General features: G+C 37.9%; 1 protein-coding gene across 7 annotated transcripts in view; it reads right to left on the reverse strand.

Moving 5' to 3' along the window:
• The window catches only part of EIF4G3 (eukaryotic translation initiation factor 4 gamma, 3), a 291,147-nt gene that overhangs the window by 120,390 nt on the left and 153,982 nt on the right, over positions 1 to 16,775 (reverse strand). For all 7 annotated transcript variants that reach the window (XM_010829978.1, XM_010829973.1, XM_010829974.1 and 4 more), the window contains one exon: positions 10,404 to 11,243. In XM_010829978.1, the coding sequence (XP_010828280.1) occupies positions 10,404 to 11,243 (840 nt within the window). The remainder of the gene's footprint in view (positions 1 to 10,403; positions 11,244 to 16,775) is intronic.

Consider the following 16,775-nt stretch of genomic DNA (forward strand, 5'->3'; position numbering starts at 1 on the left):
AGCTGAAACTCCAGTCCTTTGGCCACCTCATGCGAAGAGTTGACTCATTGGAAAAGACTCTGAGGCTGGGAGGGATTGGGGGCAGGAGGAGAAGGGGATGACAGAGGATGAGATGGCTGGATGGCATCACTGACTCGATGGACGTGAGTCTGAGTGACCTCCGGGAGCTGGTGATGGACAGGGAGGCCTGGAGTGCTGGGATTCATGGGGTCGCAAAGAGTCGGACACGACTGAGCGACTGAACAGAACTGAATAGTACAAATCCTTTAATCAAAGTTATATGTGTGCATACAGGAACTATTCTAAGGATTTTCTACCATCTCAAGCCCAGAATTTAATTAAGAACTTTTCAGATGCCATCCTATTCAAGAGCTTCTCTCCTCTGGAACATAAATTCCTAAGGGAATCATGACACTCATTTGCTGAAAGAGAACATTTGGGCCTGTCATGCTAGTTGAAAATACTAATATTAATAATATTTAACATTATTATAGAATCCTTAATATGTGCTAGACACTACGCTAAGTGCTTTATATATATAGCATATTTCACTGTCACTACACATTTATGAAGTAAATACTATTATTATCTTCATTTTCCAGAGAAAATCAATTCAGAGTTAAGAATCTCAAGGTCACAGAGATAGACAAGGGAAAAGGACAAGATTCAGGAGATCTGACTCTGTTGCTTTGATCTTCACCACTACACTTTACAGCTGGTGTCTGGACTAATCAAATACATGAAAAGTCACATTCAGATCTTATGGATATATACTGAGAGAACTGGTGCTACAACAAAATATAACAAGAAGACATTACAGTCAAAAGTGAGCAGCGTAGTGTTTATCGTGAGGGTGAACATTCCCCAGGCCCTCTGAAGGGTGTAAGCAGAAATGCAAGACCACATCTCTCCTTTAAAGACAGAACTACTTGGTGGAGAATGAACTTGAAGGGCCAACGCTGGAGCCACAGAAATGAGAGGTATTCATGCAGAAGTGCAGGTCTAAGGCAGGAGAAAATGGAGTGGAGGGGACAAATTCAACACCCATATCAGGTAAAATGAGAGACTCTTGTTAAATGACCATACATGATAAAAGAATGACTCAAGGAGGAAATCTGTCAACAGGGAATTTACATTAAGGATTTTAGCTTAATTAAAGCCAGTGCCACTGACATAAAATAAAGAGACTGGGTGTGATTAACTGATGATTACTTTGGTACTGAATATGACGACTATGGGATTTCCAAGTGGAGATATTTGGCAGGCAATTGGAATGTAAGACGGAAACTAAGAAGAGAGGTTGGAATGGAGATAAAAAAAATTCAATAACACATACCACTGGAGCCATCTACCATTAGATGAAATTACCCATGAAGAATGTGTTGAATCATATCAGCAGAATATAACTGAAATATGAGGGAACTTTTGGGGGTGGTGAAACTTGTGTATTTTAACTGGTGGTGATTACATGACTTTACATGTCTGTCTAAATTTACAGAAATTAATGTTAAAAAGTGAATTTTATTGCATATAAATTACAATAAATAAATTAAAAAAGAAGAGAATGCAATAGTATTAAAAGTGGTAAAACGACCAATATTATAGCATATTGGGAGCATAAATTAGACTACATTAGTAACAGTGAACAGAGTAAAATCAGAAATGGTAGACTATTCTTGAGAAGACTGGGTAAGATGAAACATGATTTTAAGTCATAACGAAATGGACGTGTCAGAGAAGGCGATGGCACCCCACTCCAGTACTCTTGCCTGGAAGATCCCACGGACAGAGGAGCCTGGTAGGCTGCAGTCCATGGGGTCGCTAAGAGTTGGACATGACTGCGCGACTTCACTTTCACTTTTCACTTTCATGCATTGGAGAAGGAAATGGCAACCCACTCCAGTGTTCTTGCCTGGAAAATCCCTGGGATGGGGAGAGCCTGGTGGGTTGCCGTCTATGGGGTCGCACAGAGTCGGACACGACTGAAGTGACTTAGCAGCAGCAAATGGATGTATAGGAGTGAGGGTGTGTTTATGGTCTGAGAAAGAATTCAGCATATTTACAATAAGAAAGAAATCTGGACACTGAAAAGGGAAGGTAGTAAATTTGTATGAAAGTGTGGATAGAGACAGGTTGCAGCTCCAACAGAAGGCACAAAAAGGTATACACCGGGCACTCAGTTTTCTAAACAGAAGACAGAAACAAAGTCATCTGCTGAGTGTGAGGAAGGCTGGGTTGATTACAGGGTTTACAACAGGGGGATTGTAAGAGGAGTGGCTGGTGGTGGGCAGCATGTGCTTCCACAGGCACTTACATTCACAGCAGGTAATCCTGCCCACAGTGCTCTGCCTACCGAAATTTAAGAAAGAAGACAAAGTAAAATACTGTTCTCTAAAGGAAAAGTGGACACGAAAAATCACAGAATTTGGTTAAGAGTATAGATTATTCTTCCTCTTCCATCTTTGCTCAAATTTCATTTTCTATAGAGGAATAAAACTTTAATCATATTATTTAAATGTTATCATTATTAGGGCTTCCCTGATGGCTCAGACAGTAAAGAAACTGCCTGCAGTGCAGGAGACCCGGGTTCAATCCCTGGGTTGGGGAGATCCCCTGGAGAAGGCAATGGCTACCTACTCCAGCATTCCTGCCTGGAGAATTCCATGGACAGAGGAGCCTGGTGGGCTATAGTCCATGGGATCACTAAGAGTCAGACACGACTGAGTGACTAACACTTTCACTTTAACTGTTATTACCTGATGGCCTTCCAGCATTTCTTTTTCCAGCAGGGAAAAGAATTCATATTCACATAGCACATGAATACAGACAGAATATAGACTACTTAAAACTTTCTAATATATTACAACTAGGGCAGGGATCACTGAATTCTTCAGTGATGAATCTCAAGCGCCCAGAACAATGTATAAATTAGTAGACTCTCATTAACTAGTTGTGGCTGACACAAGTGGGCTTTCGCAACTCCTTTTAAACATGCATAAATGTAACTCCCTAAATCCTGAAAAGGTTAAAAAAACCTTATAACAACGCAAACAGCATGTTAGAAAAACAATAGACATGTGACATGAAAGAAGGCTTGGGTTGTAACTCTTCTTGTGACCCTGAAAAACCCAATTTACTTCCATGGCTTATTTTTGTTAATAGCCAAGTGAGAATAATTATATCTCATAAAGAACTTTAAATCATAAGATTAATGTTTGCGATACCTAAGAAAAGGTCTTATAAACATGAAAAGATGACTTCATTATGACTGCAACAAAATTACCAAGTACTAATAATACAGCAATAGAAAAGTGGAGAAAAAACACATATTTAAGGAAATGCATTTTGCACATTTTTTCTGTTAGTAGTGAACATTTCCTTGTCAAGACTACTATGTGCAAGGTGAAGATGCATACTGCAGAAAGAGAAAGCTTTCAGCACAACCAGGCTTGCTGAAAGAGAACAACAGTCCTCTAAACTGTCTGGACTACCCTGTCTAAAAGCCAGTTGAGAACAATGGTTTCTTTTCGAAGTAGATTAATTTCTAAGTCTGGGGGAAAGTGGGCTGAATTTAGAACAAAGAATCTATGTCTGTTCACGGAGATACATATGAGAAGTTAATTAATAACCAAAGAATGAAACTTCAAGGCTCATGTTGCAAAGAAATGAACTTTTGTAAATAGTGGGGAATGGTATACCATTTGAAGAGGCAAAGAGGACCTGTGCACAACGCTTGCCAGACAGACTTGGCACATGAGTCTGTGGATAAGCTCTACCATCAGGTAGGTGTCTGGGCTCATTCCATAGCATATGAATATAGACAGAATTTAACCCAGTGCCAGCGGTCTCCAGAGAGTGCTTAAATTTCACTGTGGAAGGCAACAGGAACACAGGAACGACAGGAGAAATGTACTTTTCAGGCAGCTTTGTTGAAAATATTTTGATGAACAAGGTGGCGAAATCCAGTCATTTCCATTTACTTAAGCCTAAGGATCACTCAGACTCAAGCCTCTAGAAAAGGGAGCAAACAGTCCTTACTTTCACAGTTGCTCTACTGGAGTTGATAAACGACAATGAAGTAGGGAACGTGTAAGAAGGTCTGTTCACAAGGTTCAGAAGGTATTTCTCTAGAGGAGAGTGAGAAGTTAGGTTAGATGGGTACACATTATAGGAAGGACTGCACTTGTCGGACTCTCAAACCACTGGGGATCTATTTTCAGCCCCAGTAACTAAATATTCCAGGAATAATTTCAAATACTTCTTAGAAAGTTTAAGTCAAACAAAGGCAAGAATAAATTTCAAATTTCTTATTACTGATGCAGACCTTCAGGCTATGGTTTTTAAAATAAGTCTTTTTCAGATTAGTTTACACAAACTGAAAGACTTTCTTTTATTATCTGCTTACTAAAGTGAGAAGAGCAAAGTGATTGGCTCTGTGAATCAGAATTTTATTAACATCTCTTAAAACATACAATCATATTTCCATTTGAGAAATAAATCTCTCATCTTCAACCTACAGAAACTGGAAACCATCGTTCAACCTTAGCTGAGCCTAAATGAATGTAAGGCCAACTCTTGGAAGCCACATAAACAAGGTCAGTTGCTGCTACCTCTGCAATTGCTACAATACTGGGTATATGGCATGCTGTGTTGTTGTTCAGTCACTAAATCATGTCCAACTCTTTGCAACCCCACGGACTGTAGCACGCTAGGCTTCCATGTCCATCCCCAACTCCCAGAGTTTGCTCAAACTCATGTCTATCGAGTCAATGATATCATCCAACCACCTTATCTTCTGTCGCCCCCTTCTCCTCCTGTCCTCAATCTTTCCCAGCATCAGGGTCTTTTCCAATGAGTCAGCTCTTCTCATCAGGTGGCCAAAGTACTGGAACTTCAGCTTCAGCATCAGTCCTTCCAATGAATATTCAGGAATGATTTCGTTTAGGATTGACTGATTTGATCAATCAATCAATCAACCAACCAGATCTCCTTGCTGTCCAAGGAACTCCTGAGAGTCTTCTCCAGCACCACAGTGCAGCCTTCTTCACGGTTCAGCTCTTACATGCATACACGACTACTGGAAAAACCACAGCTTTGACTATACAGACCTTTGTCAGCAAGGTAATGTGTCTGCTTTTCAACATGATGTCTAGGTTAGCCATAACTTTTCTTCCAAGGAGCAAGCGTCTGCAGTCATCATCTGCAGTGATTTTGGAGCCCAAGAAAATAAAGTCTGTCACTGTTTCCATTGTTAACCCATCTATTTGCCAGGAAGTGATGGGACCGGATGCCATGATCTTCATTTTTTGAACGTTGAGTTTTAAGCCAGCCTTTTCACTCTTCTCTTTCACTTTCATAAAGAGGCTCTTTAGTTCCTCTTTGCTTTCTGACATAAGTGTGGTGTCATCTGCGTATCTGAGGTTATTGGTATCTCTCCTGGCAATGTTGATTCCAGCTTGTGCTTCATCCAGCCCAGCATTTCACATGATATACTCATCATATAAGTTAAATAAGGAGGGTGACAATATACAGCCGTGATGTACTCAATTCTAACATAGAACCGGTCCTTTGTTTTATGTGCGGCTCTAACTGTTGCTTCTTGACCTGCTAACAGGTTTCTTAGGAGGCAGGTGAGATGGTTTGATATTCCTATCTCTTTAAATTTTTTCTACAGTTTGTTGTGATCCACAGAGTCAAAGGCTTCAGTGCATTCAATGAAGCAGAAGTAGATGTTTTTCTGGAACTCTCTTGCTTTTTCTATGATCCAACAGATGTTGGCAATCTGACCTCTGGTTCCTCTGCCTTTTCTAAATCCATCTTGAATATCTGCAAGTTCTTGGTTCACATACTGTTGGGAGTTTAGCTTGGGAGAATTTTGAGCATTACTTTGCTAGCATGTGAGATGAGTGCAACTGTGCAGTAGTTTGCACATTCTTTGGCACTTTCTTTCTTTGGGGCTGGAATGAAAACTGACCTTTTCCAGTTCTGTGGCCACTGCTGAGTTTTCCACGTTTGCTGGCATACTGAGTGCAGCACTTTCACAGCATCAACTTTGAGGGTCTGATATGGCTCAGCTGTAATTCCATCAAATTTTCTAGGTTTGTTCGCAGTGATAAGGCCCACTTGACTTCACACTCCAGGATGTCTGGCTCTAGGTGAGTATTCACACCATCATGGTTATCTGGGTCATTAAGATCTTTTTTGTATAGTTCTTCTGTGTATTCTTGCCACCTCTTCTTAGTATCTTCTGCTTCTGTTGGGTCCATACCGTTTTTGTCCTTTATTGTGCCCATTTTTGCAAGAAATGCTCCCTTGGTATTTCTCATTTTCTTGAAGAGATCTCTAGTCTTTCCCATTCTATTGTTTTCCTCTATTTCTTTGCACTGATCACTTAGGAAGGCTGTCATCTCTCCTTGATATTCTTTGGAACTCTGCATTCAATTGGGTATATCTTTCCTTTTCTCCTTTGCCTTTTGCTTCTCTTCTTTTCTCACCTATTTGTAAGGCTTCCTTAGACAACCATTTTGCCTTTTTGCATTTCTTTTCTTGGGGGTAATTTTCATCACTGCCTCCTGTACAATGTTAGAAACCTCTGTCCATAGTTCTTCAGGCACTGTCTATCAGATCTAACCCCTTGAATCTGTTTGTCACTTCCACTGTATAATCATAAGGGATTTGATTTACGTCATACCTGAATGGTCTAGTGTGGTTTTCCCTACTTTCGTCAATTTAAGTCAGAATTTTGCAATAAGCAGTTCATGATATAAGCCACAGTCAGCTCCGGGTCTTATTCTTGCTGACTGTATAGAGCTTCTCCACCTCTGGCTGCAAATAATATAATCAATCTCTTTTGGTGTTGACCATCTGGTGATGTCCATGTATAGAGTTGTTGGAAGATGGTGTTTTCTATGACCAGTGTGTTCTCTTGGCAAGTTCTGTTATCCTTCGTCCTGCTTCATTTTGTACTTGAAGGGCAAACATGCCTGTTACTCCAGGTATCTCTTGACTTCCTATTTTGCCATGTATGTGTCTATAAAAAAGTTTATATCTAAACACCCACATGAGAGAAACAAGAGCTTGGATCTCTACAAAGCAGGGACTTGGAACTGGAATTCTCATAAAAAGCCCTGATACTTCTCTAACAGAGTGAAAAGAATGCTAGAACAGAGACCAAAATAAACCAGTGAACCAACCCAGAGTGATGACAAAGAAAGAAGTTTTGTTTCAACTAGGTGGCAGAGATTCCATTATCCTAAACATTAGTATACACAGGGAATGCATTTACATTGTGGTATGAAGGTTGTTTTAGGACAAAACTCAGATTACATACCAGTTAATGCTCTCCCCAAGACATGCAGTAATAAACAAACAAAAATCTGCTTTGGGAGGACCTGCCTTCAATATACACAAACCAGCAAAGTTTAGCTGAAGATAAATTCATAAAACAAATTTATAAAATATGCCAAGAAGTAACACAGCATGAACAAAGCCAGAAGACAGATCAGACACCACCTTCTGCCAAAAGAATTTCAAATAATAGTTTTATATCAAGTAGAAACAAGAAAAGTAGAAGAAAAAAATCACTATTGTTTTTAAGAGTGAAAAAACTCATGTTATACAGCATGCATGTTGTACAGTACAATACTCCTGAAACTGCACAAAATGAATTCCTGAATGGGTAAGTGGGGAACGTTTTTGCACAAATTCTGAAATTCTCTCTTCTTCTCTCACCAAGTATAATAAAACCCATAATAAAAATTCCTAAGACTTAAATCAGTTAAATACGTATTTTTTTCACGTTTAACTGTTGAAGTGATAGTACAGATCAGGTAATCAAATGTCTCCCCCATCTCTGAGGCTTCTCAGCATACCCTGAAGGTACAAACAACTCTCATTTTATAGGGCTTTCTCTGCAACCCCAAGTATCCAGAATTGCTGCAATTTGTGCCAGTCAACCTAAATAGTTGCAAAAAATGTTTCCCTTCAGAAGTAATGGGCCACACCCCTTATGTCTGACTTTACTGCTTTAAAACAAGTACCTCTATACCAACTACTATATACTTCGATGCATCACACCTGTCAAAAGCAACTGGTTTCTGAATCTGCTTTAAAGTGCTCATCCTCAGGCAGAGATAAGAGCTATTTTCAAAAGTCAACAACAAAAGGCTGATACTGAGCCAAAGTATTATGGTTTTAATAACCTCTCAAAATAAATGAAGTAAACTAAATGAGTAAGTGCAAAAAAGACTGTAGTCATTAAGCATATGACAATTTGAGGTGGATAAAAAGAATGATGAGTTAATTTTCACTGTTAACTTTCGTAGCAATAACATTAACAAATATTAATACTGAAATGAGAGACTCAGGAATGTTTTTGGTAAGCACTACAATTTAAAAAAAATGCTAGAGGTACATGGTTTCTTAAGGTTCATTTACTTTGGATTTTGAAGAGTATAAGATATAAAATGGAAACTTTGAACTTCTAGTTCCTCCAAAATACATTTATAGGTTAAGAAATATCATGAAACTAGAAAAATGCCAAGACACTTTACTTCCTGACATCACCAACATCTACCTTGTCCCTAATCATACAAAAGATGGTTTTTCTCTTTTTGTTATCTTCTGCTTTACAGCTGAGCAAAGGTGCTCGTGACTAATATTACTAATTCCAAAAGCAATCTGCATTTTGGAAAAAAATTATACCATGGTATAAAGATTACTTAGCCCTAAATTCTGTTTGTCCATTTATCCAGGGGAGCTGTCTTATAATACCAGGCCACTTAAGTGACGAATTGCTTAAAAGAATGAATGATTATCAGGGATGAGTGTTAAGTAGGACATCAATGTAGAATTCTGCTTTACACTTAATTTCAGTTCTGAGATACAGTTTGTATCTTTGACTTGCATTCTCTATGCCTGCTTTTCCTTTCTATTGTTTGTTTGGATGTTTTAAAGCATTTGTCTTCAATAGCCTCTCCTATTTTTGGAACTACCATATCACTAGTTGTTGAAAAACAACTCACAGGTTGGTAAACGAAGGGGAAAAAAATCAAGGGTCAAACAAATTACTATTCTCGAACAAACAAATGTTCTTTGGAGGGGCACTCACCTGCAGCCACACCAAAAATAAGACTGTTTTTTTCAAAGAGTAATGAAAAAGCCCTGCCTACATCATTGCCCTACCAAGGAAGAAGGTTCCTACAACAGTGACGGCACTCTGAGTACTGATGGTTACAGAGGCCAGTCTATTGAGGAAACAGGTGATTTATAAACATTTATGATAAATTTCTCCCAGTCCCAGCTGCCTGGCACTGTTTGTTTTCGTGTTCCGGTTCACCGTGGAACTAGATGTTCTGCAATTTCAAGGAACCAGACCCCTCTCACAGACTTTCATGAGGGAATCACCTTGAGAACTGAGTTGGGTGGGAGAGCCACATCTTAAACTTGACTTGCCAAATTTCCTACTAGACAGGTCAGAATAGGTAATAAACAACAGGGATGTAGGTGACTAAAACATCCCCAGTACATATCTAGATCGCAGGCAGAGCACTCATTTGTCAAACTGAGCAACTTGACAGGTACACAAAGAGCAAATTATACAATACAGAGCAATGTCTAGAAGACAGGCTATGCTGACTCGTTAAAAGCCATATTCTTAACGGCTACTGAATCAAGAATAGTTGATAAACCTCAGATAACTTTTGATCAATATTATAAAAACCTAATGGTTAGATCCACAATTCTAGGTGATGCTACATTAAAAAGAAATAATTCTGAATTCAGAAGTATGTAATACTTTGGTCATACTAATGATATTAAGTAATAATAAATTAATATTACAGGAAATGAAACTTTAAAAAGAAAAAATGGAAGAGCATTATACTTATTTGTGAGACAGAAAGGGTACATTTATGTTCCAGAACTAGTAATAAACCTTTGACATTCTGATTGCTCTTTTCCTTAAGCAAGATTAAAGAAGAGATATTGTACAGAGGACTTCTTTTAAGTTAAGGATTGACTAGGTTTTAAAATTCTGAGAAGACAAGATTTGGGACTACAGACCACGCTGGGTTTGACTGGTTTCCATCCCCAAAGCAACAAAATTAACCCCAGAGGAAATGATTGTTATGAACGAGGCAAAAACAAAAAACACATGTACAGTGACATATACCTTGGAGGCATTTTGTATATTTGATATTTCATTTGCATTTTTAGACAATGGAGTAACTCTTTGCTGGATGCACTAAAACATAAACACACCACGGAAGAAATCAGACTAGGAATTTCAGCATTCATTTGGTGTTTCTGGAAGTCAAGGAAAGTAGCCAATTAAAAAATAACTCAAATACTGCTGCGTTTTCATGTTCACCAAGCATAATACAATTAATAACAGAATGACTTACCTGGGACTGGGCTCTTTCTTAAACTTAAGTTCTGAGAATCCACAATCTCTTCTGTTTGCCCATCTGCTTCTACCTCTACTTTGTTCTGAATCTCTTTTGCATCTTCACTAAGGCAAGTTCTTATGTTCTCGCCCTCTTCGAAGGCTCTCTGGACTCCGGTGGAACCACGACCAGTGTTAACACTGGTGGCAGCAGCAGGAACGATAACTGGTGTGGGAGGAGGAGAAGCTGGAGGAGCTGGAGGAGACGGAGAAGAGGAGGGAACTATCGAAGGGGTGATGGGAGTTGGGACACACTCCACTTTGATTTCTTCAGGGGGATTTTCCAAAATCTCCAAGTCAAGAGTCAGCGGTAACACCTCCTGTTTTACTATTTCCACAATGCTTTCTGTGGCTGGTAATTTTTCATTAACTCCATTCATTTCATTAATTAGGTTAGTACTAGAAATCAGTGGAATATCATTTGGTGCTACACTACAAGATTTCTTGCATATATCATCATCAATTTCATCTGTTGGTAAAGGATCTGATGCTTCTGTGCAAGATGAGGGGCTGGGAATAGGAATTGTGTCTTCTTTTGAGGAAGAGAGTTCACATCTGTCATCAATTGCAGTGGTGAATATTGGTTGGCTACTAAGAGCAACAGAGGTGGGAGAAGTAATTGTACTTCGAGCAAGTGGAGAAATAGCAGTAGGGGATGGAGGCAGAGGAAGCTCTGGTATGGACTCTACTGCAGTAATCTCAGACGTCGGGCCTGCTTGTTCTTTCTTCTCTCCACTGAGGGCTAGCCTAAGGACTGGGGAAGGAGTCTTTAACACTGGATCTGGTTTTGGCTTCTCTTCTGGGGAGCAAAAAAAGAAAGAGATTTAAGAATAATTTTTGGATCAAAGATTATATTGTATTATTTGGGGATAATTCTTTTAATCTCTTATTCTAAAACATGAGCAACAGAAGACAGATCAAAATATTATTTTGCCACTCCAAAAACACTGCATATTTCTATTCTATTTTCTGTTACTACTTAACCTCCAACACATATAAAGTTTATTTCAAAGTAAGAGGAGTTAATTCACCAAATGATTATGTCAAGAATACAATGGAAAAATCTCATCAAAACTAAAAGGAAACAATTCTTGGGATGAGAATAGGGCTTTTCTTTAAGGTGGAGAGATGTTCTGTGTAAAATTTTTCTACCAAGGATACACTATAGTGGTGGGACAGGACAGTTTAAGGGTAAATAATTGGAGATTTAATTAGACACAGATATTATTTTTTATTCTACATATTTCTGCATGTGGTGAGATTTTTATAACTTGTATTGCTTGCATAAAAAATCATTTCAAGAAAAATTATCATGGTGTCATTTATTATCAATGAAATCAATTATCAGGGAAATCAAGTTCCTGAACATAAAAATTCATTGAGATGTTAATTTCACTTATATTTCTGAGAAGAAGCATATAACTAGAAATAGTGTTAAGGAATAAAACCAGAGATTTATCTTATATCTTCAATAGTAAAAAATATATATATATTCTTTAAAGAGAAACCAAAATTAACATTCAGACTATTAAGTCCAATTTAAAACAACACTTTATATGAGAATAATATATAAAACGTGCGTCTACACACAGAGAAACAATGAGAGTAAGAGTGACAAATCGATAATCATAATAAAGGTACCAGAAAAATGAAAGAAACGCTAACTCATGACAATTTCCATATTTTAAAATTCCAGGTAAACAAACATGTGATTCATGCCTAGGAAGATAAAGTCAGAGGAGACTTAGATGGTTCTGTTTAGGAAGTACGAGACTGGAAACCAAACAGGCTCCAGTGATAAAAACAGATACTCATGAGTATGCTCACCAAATGCAAACAAAAATTTTAAGCGCTGCTAAAAGACAAACTAAACTGAAAGGGACTTAACTTTCTCTGCCAAAAATCTTTATGCATCAGTGAAACTGAGTGTTTACAATAAATTTCAAGTAAGCCTGTCAAAGAAAATATGCTCATTAATCAGATAAACAGATGGCAAAATTAAACTGTTAAAGGCTAATTCATTCACTGCAACTACTTTTATTGGCTTTAAAATTCACTTTAATTGATGGGCTTAGCGTCCAGTGTTTCTAAAACTCTGCCTATTTACTATAATGGAGAAATAAGGTCCATCGGTTCTCAAAGCCAAATACCTCAGACTAAGTTGCCTGGGCAAGAGACAAAAACATTTCAAAGAAATACATCTATTATATTTCATGAGAAACGCCGGGCTGGAAGAAGCACAAGCTGGAATCAAGATTGCCGGGAGAAATATCCATAACCTCAGATATGCAGATGACACCACCCTTATGGCAGAAAGTGAAGAGGAACTAAAAACCCTCTCGATGAAGGTGAAAGTGGAGAGTGAAAAAGTTGGCTTAAAGCTCAACATTCAGAAAACGAAGATCATGGCATCCAGTCCCATCACTTCATGGGAAATAGATGGGGAACCAGTGGAAACAGTGTCAGACTTTATTTTTCTGGGCTCCAAAATCACTGCAGATGGTGATTGCAGCCATGAAATTAAAAGACGCTTAGTCCTTGGAAGGAAAGTTATGACCAACCTAGATAGCATATTCAAAAGCAGAGACATTACTTTGCCAACAAAGGTTCGTCTAGTCAAGGCTATGGTCTTTCTAGTGGTCATTTATGGATGTGAGAGTTGGACTGTGAAGAAGGCTGAGCGCCAAAGAATTGATGCTTTTGAACTGTGGTGTTGGAGAAGACTCTTGAGAGTCCCTTGGACTGCAAAGAGATCCAACCAGTCCATTCTGAAGGAGATCAGTCCTGGGATTTCTTTGGAAGGAATGATGCTAAAGCTGAAACTCCAGTCCTTTGGCCACCTCATGCAAAGAGTTGACTCATTGGAAAAGACTCTGATGCTGTGAAGGATTGGGGGCAGGAGGAAAAGGGGACGACAGAGGATGAGATGGCTGGATGGCAACTTGATGGACGTGGGTTTGAGTGAACTGCGGGAGTTGGTGATGGACAGGGAGGCCTGGTGTGCTGCAATTCATAGGGTCGCAAAGAGTCAGATGCGACTGAGCGACTGAATTGAACTGAATATGTATTTATTAAAATATCCCAAATGAATTTCCAATTCACTGGAATAACTGCTACAAGGGTCACTCACATTAGAAGATACCACTTTTAAAGCACATCAGAATATTAACCACCCTTTATGACCACCGAATGAAACCTAGATGAATCAAACATTAGAAAACAGCAAATCTCACATTAACAAGAGTATATCAATTCAATTATTAATTTGAGTAAAAAAATCAAACAAAAGCAGATTTGTGAAACTTCCATATACTCTTTCGAAATATCTAACATTAATAAAGAAAACAAGAAACAAAATTTAAAATTGTTTTTGTGAGCTCCTTATTCTGAAATAAGTCCTTTAATGAATTCATTAAGGTTTTAATACAGAAAGCTGAAAGAAATAATAGGTCACAAAGAACACGAATTTTATTTCTCTAAGAACTTTTAGTATTAAGAGTATGCTTTGCAAAGCCATGATAGTTTGAAATCTAATATACTGCATTCAAAATGTTTATACTAATTGGCCATTTTTAGGAATCTGTGGGAATTTCATCTTGAAGAACTTTTTAAAGAAAATAATCATTGAAGAGTGAGCAAAGACAGAGGTGTGTAATATTTAAAGCAACAATATTTATAAGAGCAAAAATAGGAAAATAAATTAAATGTCTATCAATAAGGGATTTGTTAAAGAAATAATGGCGTGGGAATATAATGGCATAGTATTGCAATCATTTAAAATAAGCTTTTAAAAGAGCATTTAATGATACAGAAAGGTGTTTATAATAAAAGACACTTTTTTAAAAAACAGGGCACAACTGCATGTAGAGAATAAACTAGTGGTAAAAACAGCAACAAAAAATATAATATTAACATATATCCATATGAGAAAGTCTAGAATTACATACACGTTATAATATAGATAATGAGACAGATAATTTTTCTTTCTGCTTAACCAGTTTCTATAATGAACGTCAAATTTATAAAAAGGAAAAACTGCTCCTTTTATTCTCACAGGGTAGTACAACCAACATCCTAGACGGGCACCCTTTGGTTGTCAGGAGCTACAAATGACAGTGTTACTATCACTTAGTCGGGGAGAGACCAGGAATGCTAAGTATTCTGCTATTTGAGGGACAGTCTCATTTGACAGAGAACAGTCTCATCCTAAATTTCCAAAGTGCCCTTATTGAGCTACACTGGTATAACAACTGGTTGAATTTACAACAGAATACCATTCACTGCATACCTACTCTGTATCAAGTGCTTCTAAAACATACTAAGGCAGGGTAATTTTTATTTGTATTTAATTACACATACCATATCCTCAATACACTGGACTGAATGTACTTTTCTAAACATTGTTCAATCATTTAAGCTGTGTGTCTACACTATCAACACGGACTCAAAGTTTTAATTCACTCAACAGTCTTTCTATTGATACAAATCGAGATCTTCCCTGTCTTTTTTATCAAGTACCAAAACAAATGGGAAATGACATATTTGTCTGAAAACCTGGTCTGCATGTAACTAGTCCAGCTGTGAACATTAGAAACAGAAAGCCAGACCATTATGGCAGCTAGTATTTATTAACCACTTAACATGAGCCAGGAAACAGGTAAAACACCATATATACTTAATGTCCACTAAGTCTTATAATCACCAGTGGGATAAAAACTATTATGTTCCTAATTTACAGATAGGATTTTAAAAATTAAAGGTGTAAGAAAATGAAAATGATTTCAAATTCTAAATTCTTTCAATTAAGAGGGGGAAAGGCAAGTTTATGGAAAAAGAAGTATTAAAGTGAATCAAACTAGTGGGGGACTTTGGGGATAAAATGGGATCCCAGTACAAAACATCAGTAATATTTCCATCAAGAGAGAAAAATCAATCTGAATGTAGAATACAGAATCTATTGTTTCTGAGGATAATGTAACAACTTTTGAAACAGTACAGTTTTGTATCGTACTTTAATTTCAAAATGAATCTACAGTTAAGAAACTTCTTTAAAAACTTTAACTGTAAAAAAATTATTTGAAAAATGATGAACCCTTTCTAATATTATTTGAATTATATATATTTAGTTTAAAAAAGAAAACTATTCTGAAAACTATTATATATATTGACAAGTTATGTACAGAATTAAAAACAGAAAGTCAGTATTACTGAGTTTTCTGGAGAATAGTTAGTACTAGAGGAAGACAGCAGTAGTCCCAAAAAGTTACTGTAAACACTATGAAATATATTTAAAATGGAAGTTACTCTTTCATCAAGGTGAAGTGAAGTGAAGTCGCTAGGTCACATCCAACTCTTTGCAACCCCATGGACTGTAGCCTACTAGGCTCCTCTGTCCATGCGATTTTCCAGGCAAGAGTACTGGAGTGGGTTGCCATTTCCTTCTCCAGAGGATCTTCCTCACCCTAGGATTGAACCCAGGTCTCCCGCACTGTAGGCAGACGCTTTACCGTCTGAGCCACCAGGGAAGTCCAAGGTAATGTCAAACATTTTTTAATTCATCCAAATCCACATCAAATATCAATTTGAAATGCTGATTTTATTATCCAAATTTCCACTAGGCATCAAAGAAAAAAATGAGAGGAAACAAAGAATTTTGCATTTCTCCTCCCATAAATCAATGCCTAAATGTGACAAGATACACAGGTATCTCCTAATCCAAAAATCTTAGGTCAGAGCTACCACCATCAAAATATTATGAATTCTCAGTACCATACATCAATCTACAGAGAAAGCCAGCATAAAGAAAGTATTTTAAGGCCTCTCTGCTTGGTAATTCTTAAGTATGCTTAGCATAATTATAACTAGCAAAAAAGATTCAGTTCAGTTCAGTTCAGTTGCTCAGTCATGTCCGACTCTGCGACCCCATGAATCACAGCATGCCAGGCCTCTCTGTCCATCACCAATTCCTGGAGTCTACCCAAACACATGTCCATGGAGTCGGTGATGCCATCCAGCCATCTCATCCTCTGTCATCCCCTTCTCCTCTTGCCCCCAATCCCTCCCAGCATCAGAGTCTTTTCCAATGAGACAACTCTTCGCATGAGGTGGCCAAAGGACTGGAGTTTCAGCTTTAGCACCAGTCCTTACAAAGAACACCCAGGACTGATCTCCTTCAGAATGGACTGGTTGGATCTCCTTGCAGTCCAAGGGACTCTCAAGAGTCTTCTCCAACACCACAGTTCAAAAGCATCAATTCTTTGGCGCTCAGCTTTCTTCACAGTCCAACTCTCACATCCATACATGACCATTGGAAAAACCATAGCCTTGACTA

Source organism: Bison bison, unplaced genomic scaffold (assembly GCF_000754665.1).
Source record: "Bison bison bison isolate TAMUID 2011002044 unplaced genomic scaffold, Bison_UMD1.0 scf7180017864516, whole genome shotgun sequence".
NCBI lineage: Eukaryota > Metazoa > Chordata > Mammalia > Artiodactyla > Bovidae > Bison > Bison bison.